Here is a 13,610-nt window from a genome sequence, read left to right as displayed (position 1 = left end):
GATCCAACGACCGGCCTACGAGTTCGTGTGTTCGCGAACCCGATCGAGTCCTCTCGGTACCGATCGTATCCCGACCCCACGAGCAAGCACCCGAGCCAGTGTGTTCGCTGCGCCCGATCGAACGTTGTCGATACGTGCTTTATTGATTACGGCGATACGCGAGTCGCCCGATATATCGCGGAACGTGCTGCGACACGTCAAGATCTCGCGTACCGCCGGCACCCCGCCGATATACATCCGTTCGCCTTACGATTCGCGGATTCCACGCGCCGTGTCTATTGCGAAGCACCAGCGTCGCGCTATTCGCTCCGCCTACCGAACCGCGAGACTCGACCAAGCAAAACCGAGACCCGATCACTGCTGCCGTCTCACGCCGAAACACGCGTAGCTCGCGCCGTTGCTCTGTATACCAAAGATCAAATAAATTGTTATTTGTTATTATTTGCTGGTGTCACTCATATCACGATCCTTGACTCCGACGAGCGATATTCCCGGCGATACGATCAACAACCAACGCGCGACGTACGGTTGTTACAAACTGCTATGGTACTTCTCCTTTTAATGAATGTTTATTTCTTCGAGAAAATTCTCCGCGTGCAGTTTGCCGAAAACATGTCCGCCGCGCAAAAAAGTTATCTCCACTGGTGCAGAGATTCTCATGTTTCGTAATACGCCGCGCGCCGACGAGATCGATATTATTCTCATTGAAAAGCGGTTTTCATAAAGGAACAGGAAGGCAGCATTGTTCGAAAGTGCTTCTAGAAACTTCGTAATAGGAAGATTCTGTATTTCTACCGTTTTTGCTCGATGCCTCGATGCAATTCTATTTCTTGCGTCGCCCAAGCAAGCAAGTTTCTGTCCTCCTCCCCGCTCTCGGCATTTTCCTTTTTTGAGGGGTAAATTGACGGGAATACGCCGCACACGTTGCAATCTCTCGCAACTTCGTTTCAAATTTCCCGCGCGCTTCGATTGCGCCCACACGGTCGTTCATTTCGAGCTATTCGCGCGAAGTTTCGAGCTTCATTTTCGGGAACTTCACGTTGACGTATCACACAGATTGGCCCATGCGGGGGTGTGTGCGAGCTGCGATCGAAGGTTAAGGAGAACCGCCGGGCTGGGGAGCTCGCGCGGCATAACGCGGGTGAAATTAATTCGCAGGAAAATTTAAAGTTCGCTCGCGCGAAGAAATGTAATCGGGCTAATTTGCGGCCGGCGATCTCGCGTCCGCAACATTCGCGGGGTTCCACAATGAAATCGCGAGTTCGGAAGTTTAATCTCATTTTTATTACGCGTATTTCTAAAATTTGATTACGTAAATCTCGAGAATGTTTTTTTCATTAACGCTTTAACATTTCCCTGTTTTCGGGTGCCGTTCGCCTTTCACTCGTCGAGCGAACGCAACATTACATCCGTTAAACAGACTTTGATACGTGCTAATAATTAAACATTAGCAAAGATTATAACATGTAAATATTACCACAGTGAAAAGCGCAAATAATTACGAGGTATAATTTGATAACTGACAAAGTCTCGCACTGATATTAATTGAAATCGGCTTACTCAATAAAACGCACCTGGTCTGCCTAGGATTATGTTATGTGATTATTTGAAAGCGCACTTCGTATATTTCCGCAAAAAAGAAAACAATAATACAACGTGTATAATAGAGTTTACATAAAAGGGATAAACATTTGACCTGAAAATACACTTTCCCCGGTTCGCTAGATTATTTTCATACTTCTCGCGCGCGTTCATTCGAGAATACGCGTTAGGAAATAACTCGTTTGATAGGTGACGTAAGTCAATGTGAGCGAGTATCTGTGTACGGCTGCGTTGAGCATTTAATTATTTTTCTAAACTGATAATGGCCGACAACGAGGTTTACTAACCGCGCCGGGACAACGCGTTAATCTCTTGCGCTTCCCGAATTCCCGATATCCGCGTTGTTTGCACGAGAACAAGTTCCGTTTTTTCCCATCTAGCTCGAACCAACATCGATTGCTTTCGATTCTCGTACAGCAACTTCTATGGCATTGTTACGCGCAGTAGTTAAGCGCGACTTTAATGCCGGCGTTTTGAGACCAGTAAAACGCAGCATCGGGATTTTTCACGGTGATAAATCGGACGTTACGCTTGGAGCTGTGTGAAACGCGTCTACGAGAGGCGGGACGAGGAAAGGCTCGCCAAGATTTTAAGAAAAAAATATCGTATTCGGTCTACACCAATGTCGTCGGGCCATCTAAGCGTTTTACGCGTGCGCAAGATAGAAAGAAGAACCTTTCTTTCGACTAGTAGTAGTAAAATGTGGGAAACTTCTCGGCGTCTGGGAACCGGCGCGGAATTCATTTTCTTCACCGTGAAGAAAGTGTCTGTCACTCCCGCCACTCGTCTCATCGGGAATAAGTGAGAGAAAAATAAAGGGAGACACCTTAACTATTACGCGGTAGAAATTAATTGAGTCGGACACTAAGTGTAGTACACTGAGAGAAAAATGTATGATATTTGGAACTATAATGGCATAGTATAAAAAGATTATAATTAGGAATATCATTTTTATAGTAAATGTTATCATAATGTTTGTAACATTTACAATATAAGCATAGTATAACTGACCCATGTAAAACTTTTACCAAGAATTATAATTATTTGAAATAAAAAATATGGTAGGTAGCAAATATTGATAAGAGAAATTAACTATTTTATATAGACAATACAATTGGAATATTTGGCAAATATAGGTACATGTAACTATATTCCCAAAGTGTGCTTTACTATACACATAAATTAATAAGATAGTGACTATAAATCTGTTTCTTTATATTTAGATGAACTATAAATATATGTTTTGAGGCCAAAACAAACTATAAAATATAGTGAGATTATAGTTATTTCAACTATTTTTTTCTCTCAGTGTAGCAAATTCGATCGCTTGCACTAGTGCATATTAAGTGCCAACAAAACTTGTTCACAGTTCGCTTTTATATTTAAGATCGTCTTAAATATATCTTCAAAGACTTCTTACTGTAGTGAAATGATTTGTACAACATCCGTACAGATAGTTTTTGGCTAAGAAATTTTTGAAGATGTGTTGAAGACGATCTTAAATATAAAAATGGACTTTGAACAAACCTTAATGCGCACTCAGTGTGAACTACTACAAATGCTGAATTCACTATAAGTTGTAGTGACTCTAATTAGTACTCTATTACTCGAAATTAAGTATGCCTTCGTAGAGCCCAAATATGACTATTATTTTCGGCAAATTCGGAATGGAACTTTGTGAATAAGTAATGAAATGATATTGACGTGGATGCCTCAAATGAGACTTGTGCTATAATAAGGCTCAATTAGGAGCAAATTAGTCAATTTCTGAAATGATTTCAGAGGGATCTTAAGTAGATTTAAGTAAAAGTCACCATGACATGATTCAAATAAAGTTAAATTAGCCAATTTTTAGCCATATTGGTGAAATATGAACAAACCAGAAATTCTAGTTGAAGTTATTAAAATTCTGTTCAAATTAACAAGATATCTAGTTAACTTGAATAGCTGTAAGTTCTGCACGGAGAGAATTAGTTATAGTGAAAGTTACTATATAATTTTGTAGCCAAGAAATAAATCGACATCTTATAGTAATTCGCTATTCTTTTATTTTATATGTACTATTTATGTTACTATTTGTAGTATTATTTATGTATTATTTATATAAAACTGAAATGTACTATTGAAACACTTACTATGTTTTTAGCGAAATCTATTGTTTCCTAGTAAACATCGAATATTAGTTACATCATGTTTATGTTATAATTTTTCACTCAATAATGTAAATGCAATATGCAATATTATGTAATATCCAATATTGCAATATAATGCAATATTGCAATATTGCAAACACAATATAACACATGTGTTATATTGTTTACTGAGTTCTAGCGAAATCTACTATGTTTCTAGCAAGATAAATCTCACTGACAAAATCTTTATTCCTGAACTATTATAATACTACACTATTAGAACTACTATAATACTAGAAAACTATAATATTCTCTCTGTGTTAACCAGGAATCTTGTTAACTTGAATAGAATTTTGCTTGTACTAATAAAGGCTTCAGCTCATTCCCAGAACATAAAATCATTGTGATGTCAAGATGATATCATTTTGATATCAATATCATGAAATTGTCATGAAAATGGTATCGTTTGACATCAAAATGACAGCACTTTTATATCATTTGGCGTCATTTTGACTTTTATATGACTTTGTATTTTACCTGGATTTCAACCAGAATTTTTAATTCGCTCATATTTTATCAGACACTTGGTTAATCTAATCAAACTTTTTTCGATGCAAGTGGGGAAAAAGCCTTTCCAAATCTCACAAGGAATCCCACATAGGTGTTTAGCTTCGATTTGAATGAGCTTGAAATATATTGTAATTCAGACAATAAAGAGACACGTATTTTTTTATACGTGTTTAGGTGGACGTTTAGGGAACAAAACACCCTTTTGAAAAAAATCGGTTTTTTTTTTTCTTTAGGAGCATGTTTCGTCAAAAGTATAAGAGATAGAAAAAAAATTTTTCTAGACAAAAAGTAAATTTTTGGAATACTTTGCAATGGCAAAATCAGATATTTGAAAAATATTATAATTGCCAACATACTCTATATTATGATCGTCAACATACTACTCACTAATTTTCACAAATGATTCTGATTTTGTCATTGCAAAATACTCCTAAAACCATTTAATTTTTGTCTACAAAATTTTTTTCTATCTCTTATACTTTTGACGAAACATGCTTCTAAAGAAAAAAACCGATTTTTTTCAAAGGGGTGTTTCGCCCCCTAAAAGATCGCCTGGACACGTATAAAAAAATACGTGTCTCTTCTTTTGATCTGAATTACAATATATTTCAAGCTCATTTGAATCGGAGCTAAACGCCTATGTGGGGTTCCTTGTCAGTTCTGAATTCCTACCCGGGATCGCCTAAGATAATTGCACACGTTAAGCCGCCGCATCATGATTATAATTGCGCACGCAGTCACAGCGGCAATCACAACGATACGTTCGATTCGATAAACCGTAATTACCGCAGCGGTTACGGTATTCACTTGTCGCGTTTGCAAGGGGTTACCGGGTGCAACATCATCCGGTATCTGGTGCGCGAACATTAATATGGTTCAGTACGAAATCGTAACCGCGCTCACGTGCGCCGAGCTTCTGTTATTATCACTTAGCTATTACGCGTTCGTGGAAGCGGCGCGGATCGTTGATGTCGATACGTATCTGATTATACTACCATAACTACCGTTACGTTTAGCGTTCGTTCGTGCGCATGCGCGCGCGCGTTCTCGTACACTTCCGCATTACGAGCTTGTGCGTGCTCGCGCGATAATTGCTAATGATACGCTTGTGAGGCAAACTTTAAACACCGCCACCACTGTGCGAATGAGAGAGAGAGAGAGAGAAAGAAAGAAAGAGAGAGAGGAGGGACAACGACGATAACCGCCGCTATTAATCTTGAGGCGCGCCGCTGCGCGCTGAAAATAATACCCGCCGTTTTATTTAATTTAACGCCGCCGATTATTTCAGCTCCACGGATTTCGCGGTGTCCGCAACTTTCGCGCCATTTATTTATGTTCGTTCTGGACGACGATATATCCGCCGTCGGTTAGGTTTTAGCAGCGGACTCATTCTTCGCGATATCGATCGGCCTTGCGTCGCGAAACCGATTGTGCCGGTAGTTTTTTCACTTTTCCGGAAAGATAGAAAAAAACGCACGAATTATAAGGATTCAGAAGATAATTTGTACTTTTTGTAGCAGATATTATAAGTCATTAAAAAGAAATTTTAAAAGGCGATAAATTCTCGCTGTAGTAAAATTAATCGGCACTGAAACAATCATCCAAATTAATCCTTCCTGTGATTTGTGGATTATTCAAGAAAAGGTTGAAATTTAAATTGACCATTATATTTGGATGAATTTTAGGGACGGGGCTTGGGATCCCCCTCTAAAAATATTAGGTGGTAAAGAAATATTATGTACAGGGTGTCCCAGATTACTTTCACAATTTCTCGTGAGGACGTAAAGCGGATTGAAGTGAATACAAAAGTCCCATACCGTTTTGCAATATTCGCAATAATAGTCGAGATATTAATTAAAGAAGATTGGTGAATGATCACGCGCGATATGGAGCTGCAGTGGCACCGTCTGCTGTTGTATACTTATACATTAAGTCAAACTGAACAAAAAAGTCCTCTACCATTTTGCAAATGGCCACATAGATATTTAGATTAATTAAAGAAAATTGTTACATGATTGTGTATCATAATGTATAAATTTCTTTTAATTAATACCTGAAAATCTATGTGGTCATTTGCAAAATAGTAGAGGACTTTTTTGTTCAGTTTGATTTTATGTATAAGTATATAATGGCAGATGGCGCAATTGCAGCTCATCTACCATATCGCGCGTGATCATTCATCAACCTTCTTTAATTAATATTTTGACTATTGTTACAAATATCGCAAAACGGTATGAGACTTTTGTGTTCATCTCAATCCGCTCTACGTCCTCACGGAAGATTGTGAAGGTGATCTGGAACACCCTGTATACTTGCAGACAGCTGATCTCGTTTACCGCGGAACTGCGAGCAAAGTTGCGAAGATTCTCTAAATGAACCACGAATCACAGGACGTTAATGAAAAGTAAATTGTAAGAGGAAAGAAGTTCTTTTTGCAATTGGTAAAATAATAAGAAACTATATATTGCTATGCGAGATGTGAGCAGACAGTTTGCGTCGACAATCATGCGCATTTTTATCGCAGAATTGTACCGATAAATTATAATTTTTTTGCAATATTTTTATTTGTTGCTGTTATTTTATGTATATTAGATTAAATTATTTAATTTTAAATAAAAATTGAATTTATTTATTTTTATTTTCAAAAACTACTTTTAGTACCCGAAAAATAATGATTTCCAGTTGTTAAAGCAATTATGTTTTTTTCAAAGGGCACAGCCAAATTATTATTTTGCTTTGTTATCCATCAAAAATAAATAAATAAGTATATATATATATATACTTTCTTTATTATTTTCTTCATTTTTTCGACGTTGGGTTGTTGATGTCCTGGAGCGTCCAGGGCGCTCGTCATCTTCAACGTCTTCACGGCCCTCTTGGAAAGAGGATTTGTATCACTTGTAAACGCTTGTTTTATTCATAGAAGATTCACCAAAAGCAACGTTCAACATTTCCAATGCGGTGCTGCACTTTATTCCATTCTTAAAGCAAAATTTAATGCAAATTATTTGTTCCATTTTTTCTCCAAGTTAAAAATCACCGAGCATACTAAAACACATGTAACCTTTTCGACAACCAACAATAAAGTAAGCATCCAATATGGCTACCAATGTCAAGATACGTCAGGGACAAGTGTACCAACACAACAACAAAAAATTGTGACAATTGGACTTATATAACCTGCGAAATTTAAAAATTCCGCGTATTTTTTTATCAAACCTCATATATATATATATATATATATATATATATATATATATATGAAGCCGCACCGTACCGAGACAAGTTGTACGAACATTCCCACTTAATGTGAGAAGGAGAATGTGGGACACTTTGTATATATATACGATATACTTAAATAACATATTTCTATTTTAACGTCAATTTTTATAGTCAATTTATTTAAGTTTATATTATTTCTATGATACGTATTTCTGAATTTGAACGTTAAATTTAACATCGCTAAATACAGCAGAATCTCGTTATAAATCCAATTCAGGACATAAAACAGATATGTAACAAAATCCTCCTCTTCAATAACGTTGAATTTGTCTAATCTCTGCCAATATGCATGCGTAGGCGCAAATATGTGTGTACGCAGAATTGTGTGAGGAGCATTTAGTGAGCAGTGATTTGGAAGGGATCTTGATTAGTGTTAGTGAAAATATATGTGAAGGAAAAAAGATTTTTAGCGTTTCAGAATCTTACAGTATTTATAGATTAATAATGACAAAATATTTCTAATATTAATTTCCAACGTCATCTGTTGACAAAATCCGAACGAATTTTCTGACTGATTCAATATATTAAGTCAAACTAAATAAAAAAAGTTCTCTATCATTTTACAAATAAACACATAGACTTTTAATTATTAATTAAAGGAAATTCGTGCATTATCGCGAATAAAATCATGCACGTCTTCTTTAATTAATAACTACGTCTATGTGGTTATTTGCAAAATAGTAGAGGACTTTTTTGTTCAGTTTGAATGTACAAGCACACGAAGATAGATGTCGTCATCACAGCTAATCTACCATATCGCGTATTGTGATTATCAAATCTTTTTTTATTAATAATTTAAAATTTTATGTGGTTGTTTGTGAGAGAGAGAGAGAGAGAGAGAGAGAGAGAGAGAGAGAGAGGGAGAGAGAGATGGTAGAAGAATTTTGTGATCATTCTCTCATGTACACAGCAGATGTGTGTTCTTAATTCAAATATCCTTAATTATCAAATACCCTATAGATTAATTTATAATTTTTTCAAAAATTTTTATTTATTTTTTTAGATATGATCGTTTGCATGATCAAATGCAAATTTTCATAACATTCAGGATACTTTTTATAGTATCTATTATTTCCTTTTTTCTTTTTTTTCTCTTTTTTCTATTTTTTTCAACATTGCAGAACAGAAATTCGGCGTAGCACGACAGATAAGCCGAATCTTCTCTGTGGCATTGCATTCCTCCCTCTCATTCTCTCTCTCTCTCTCTCTCTCCCACTCTCCCCTTCTCTCTCTTTCTCTCTCTCTTCCTAGCGCGCAACTCCCACCCTCGAGATTTGCATATATCCGACGTGAAACTAGACGATGACTATTGACGATGATGCGACTGATTGTGGGACCATAACTACCGCGTTATCGCGCAGAACATTAACGTACGTTAACACACAGTCGCGGTTCGACGGCTCTACAGTCTCTCGCGCGGAGGGCTCGTCCGCCCGCAGCTTGACACTTACTACTACCGTGGCAGCGCGGATAACTACCGATGCCTTACCTACTGTCAGCATTATCGCGTTCTATTACTGCTGGGCACTGGCCGCGGTCGCTGGTCCGGCTACGCTTGCCAATGACTACTGATACCAGGCCGGGCTCAATGCGGAACTGTAACCGCTGTAACGTCCGTTGACGTTTCTATTGGCACGATCAGGGGAATCTATTGACCCGAATGCGACGGCCAGATAACAATTATTGTCATGCGGCTCGAAGGAAACCACCTCGGCGAGTCGTTCTTCTCGCGTCTTACGTGTGTCGCGATATAGGAACCGCTGAAAAAGAATTTGTTACGTCGCGAGAGAAGAGTTTTTTCCGACGACCTATTTTTGACGTAGAAAGCGAATGATTTTTCAATTTCCCTTCTAAGATAATGTTATAAAATTTTTCACATACACACACATATACGATGGAAAGCATTTTTCTTTTTTTTTTTTTAGATAAAATTTTCCTTCGTTGGATACGTGGACAAAACGCGATATTTTCCGCGCACTATATTTCCAACATTGTTTTTCGACGAAGCAGAGGAGATTTTTTCCTACAATATTCTTCTACATGAAATATTTCGTAGCGAGCCAAAAAATATACCTACTACGCCTCTATTTCAATTTTCGGAAAAAAAATTCGATGCGATATCTTCTTTTTGTATTCTCATTGTACTCACTCTTTCTTTCTCTCTTCTCTTTCTCCCACTCTCTTGAAAATTCTTGTCTTGAGAATGTGAAATATTTTTTATTCAAAAATGATCGAAAATAAAGTGGAAATATTCGCGAAATATTTCAAATTTCTGTGTAAAAAACGGATATGTCTGTATGACAGTGGTGTGATTTATTAGGATTTTTTCGAAAGACTCCTTTCTCTGTCCTCTAGTATCACTCCGGCGTCTCGAAAAGCCAATAAATCCGCATATGAGTAACCAAAGCAAGATAACGTCTTCCGGAGATCCGATGTTCATCCTCTTCTTTTTGTTTTCTTTTTCAGAACTTGAAGAACCAAATCATGACGACAAATGTTTGGGTGGAACAAGTAAGTATTACTTTTCGTTGTAATCATGTGTCACGCGCGTACTAAGGTAACGGCTCTAATTATGGGTAATTTAAGGTAGAGTAACTTTCCATTCATTTATATAAATTGGTCAATTGTCAATCAAAAGGAACTGTTAATACCAACAACAAACACATTTTAGTTTTAACCAAAATTGTTAGCCTTAGATTGATTATAAATTAACAAAAAATAATTCGAAATATTTTATGCATAAAGGTACCAACTATGCGTCAGCAAATATTTAGCGTCCTTATAATGTGTTATACAATACTCAATTTTATATTAACTCTCACATAATATATACATAATATTATATATACTCATAATATACACATAATATATACTCTCACATATTATAAACATATGTTTTAAACACTTTAAACTGATACATTGGATCATATTTATATGCCCTCCGTTACTTATATTCCATAAAAGTACTAATATCTATAAAAAATCTATAAATCTATAAAAAATAATAAATGGACTTACAAACCTGCAAAATATAATTATGTACCTGAAATGTTCGCAAATATGTCTTTCTATTTCTATTTTATTTTATTGTCAGTACAAGCAAAAACATGGATTTGCATAAAAATTTACAACATTTCTGCAAATATATTTAAGAAATTAGCACTCTAAAATTTTCTTGTCAATATTTAAATTTTCAAGTAAAAATAATATTACAATTTATCCAAAATTATTTGTCTACTTCAATTTGTCCAAAAATATAATTATTTGAATATACATCATTTTTTCAAACCAAGAAACGAATAAAATCATTAATAGTGTCAAATTTTTATAGATTATATTTTATTATAAATTCTTATAGAGAGATATATATTAACCTATTATATATAAAACGGATTTTATTAAAATTATTACGAAGATTAGATACCTGAATCTTTTTTGTTCATGATTAGAGTTTGACAAGCCTTAATCGTATATTATTAAAAAAGCTAGAGAAATAAATAAGTTACCTTACATAAAACCTTTCTTATATATTATATTTAAAATAAGGAACTCAAATATATAATGAAAAATTATGTTTATTTTACACTTTGACACGTTAATCTGCTACACTGGGATTAAAATTCCATAGTTAAAGCTCCATAGTAACTTTTTGTTACATGATAAACAATTAAAACTACATTTGAATTTCATTTTTTTATTAACCATTATTTTATTAACCATTTTCTTTAGTGCATGAATCGAAAGTCTTCATTCCGTTAGATTGTAAAAATCCGGTGGAATCGAAAATAACTCCATTATGTCAGATTAGAGTTAACAGTCTCTATATTCACATTGTTGTAATCTATACGAAATAATAGTGTACACAGCATAACCTGCTAAGTTGCATAAATCTGAGGATAAAGAAAATGATATTCTAAATTCTTTCTTAAGTATTAACAACGTTCGAAATTAGTATTAACAAAGTGTAAATGTAACCTTATAATATAATTATAAAAGAACTAAAGAATATATATTTTTTTTCTGTTTGTATATTTGCATAATAATATGTATTTTTTTAATACATTAATGAACTAAGCCCCGAATTTGCTCCGAAATTGGGACACAACCCATAATTGAGATCATTGTCTTACAATTGCAGCATGTATCTTGTTACTTAATCCGCGATAATTAATTATTTGATAGAATACACGGAATGTCGATTTGCCACACTCACAATCGAACATTCAAAAAGATAATCTTGTAGTCATAACGAAAATTATCTAATTACGAGAAATTAACTAATATGGATAAACGACTAGTAAATTTTGCGATATCCGCATATGTTTTGTATTTAATTAATATAGATGGCAGAGACAAAATTTCTATCTGAATTATTTGTGAAATTTCGCAAGAAAGTCTCTCTGTGCCCATTCAGATTAAAACCAGTCACACTTCTTATAAACATTGACCGTGGTAAACAAAAAGGACTATCGCCGAAAGACAAACAAATGTATAACTCTCACACCCAGGCTAAATTTGCTTGCAGATATTGCTACAATACTGCTGCTGTAAATTCTACGTACCACGGACATTTTTTTCTAGCAGATATAAAAACAGCGATAAATTTTAACTGTGACGTTTAGAATTCTACCTGGTCTAGCAAAACATTTTTTTTGAGCGAAAGGTAGCGAAATCGAGTGGGAACCGCTCGAAGATGCGAAACGACTGCGCAAACTGACTGTCGAAGCTCGGTTTCCACGCTCTTTCGTCCGTTTTCCACAGGTTCTATACACGACACGTATCGCGTTGCTTTGACCGTCGAGATCTTCCTTTTCGGTGTAAGGCGGTTTGGAATTTCAAAGCAGGCGAATTTCATTCGCGCTTGTCGGCGATGAAATCCGGATCGGCGGATAGCAGTTGGCCTTTATTGGCGTAACACCCTCCTGCCACCCTCAAGCCACTCTGTGACACGACTGCTCGGTCTCTTCCTCCTCCTCCTCCTCCCTTTGCGAATTCATCGATCGTAATCGTTTTTGCTCTTTGCTCCACAAGGATTACACTCCTCCTCCTCTCTGCTTACGAGTCGCCTCGTTGCTGTTAATCACGAGCTGCCTCTCGACAAATTTTCAATCAGGAATCTTCCGTTTCTCACTCACGGAGATCAAAGTATCGATCTCCGTTCATCGATATGACAATTGCACGAGTGGCGACAATTATTTTAGTTTTCAAGGGAAAAGGAGTACAACGATTGCGATTTTATATTCAGATAGCGAATGATAAAGTCGGAGGAAAAGCGAAGAAGGTTGCGTCGCGCGATGACAGGTGGTACTTCAGAACGGTTTGCTGAAAGGATCTCTCTTTCTCTGTCCGTCTCTCTCTCTCTCTCTCTCTCTCTCTCTCTCTCTCTCTCTCTCTCTCTCCCTCTCCCTCTCTCTTCCTCTATCCCTCTCTCTCTTTCCTTCTCTATCTTCTTCTCTTCAACTTGGTCCTTCTCTAGGAAGGACCCGTCGAGATGTCAAAAAGCCTTGCCCTGCCTTACGGAATCTACAAGCGACGGGGCGGTGCAGGTGGGATGGATTTTAATTGCAAAGCAGTTCGAGCGCACGTAGTCGCCCGTGCTCACGCCGAGATGCAACCCTCGTCTTCCGATGTTGGAAAATTTGGAATTCTCCGGAAGTCTCACGACGGTCGACTCTGGCGGATATCCAAAAGACTTCCTACCGCGCGATTGGATTCTTATCGAAATGTATGGATATTTGTCAATTGACTTTGGTGGAATTCTGTGAAGTCACTGCAGATTTCCGCGTGCGAGCACGCACAGAAGAAAACGTGAGAAGAGAGACAGAGAGACAAAGAAATCTACGAGATTCTTAAGAGGAGAAATATATATCTATCTAGGAGAACCGAAAATAGATGTATATTTGTGAAAACCGTAAAAAAGTATTACTTTTGTAGAATCGAGATTTCCATTAATATTTTACATATAAATTTATTGAAATTGTGTATGCAGAAATTGATATATGCAGAAATATTAAAAAATAACCT

At 36.5% G+C, this 13,610-nt stretch overlaps 1 protein-coding gene across 3 annotated transcripts in view; it reads left to right on the top strand.

Annotated features, from left to right (window-relative positions):
• LOC116844100 (acetylcholine receptor subunit alpha-like 1) overlaps positions 1–13,610 on the top strand; it is a 331,491-nt gene that overhangs the window by 243,174 nt on the left and 74,707 nt on the right. For all 3 annotated transcript variants that reach the window (XM_032815237.1, XM_032815246.1, XM_032815229.1), the window contains exon 3: positions 10,053–10,097. In XM_032815237.1, coding sequence (XP_032671128.1) covers positions 10,053–10,097 — 45 coding nt within the window. The remainder of the gene's footprint in view (positions 1–10,052; positions 10,098–13,610) is intronic.

This window comes from Odontomachus brunneus, unplaced genomic scaffold (assembly GCF_010583005.1).
Source record: "Odontomachus brunneus isolate Ranch 3 - 2012 unplaced genomic scaffold, Obru_v1 Obru_scaffold_003, whole genome shotgun sequence".
Classification (NCBI taxonomy): Eukaryota; Metazoa; Arthropoda; class Insecta; order Hymenoptera; family Formicidae; genus Odontomachus; species Odontomachus brunneus.
Note: the sequence above shows the minus strand (reverse complement) of the source record. Positions and strands in the feature narration are given on the sequence as shown.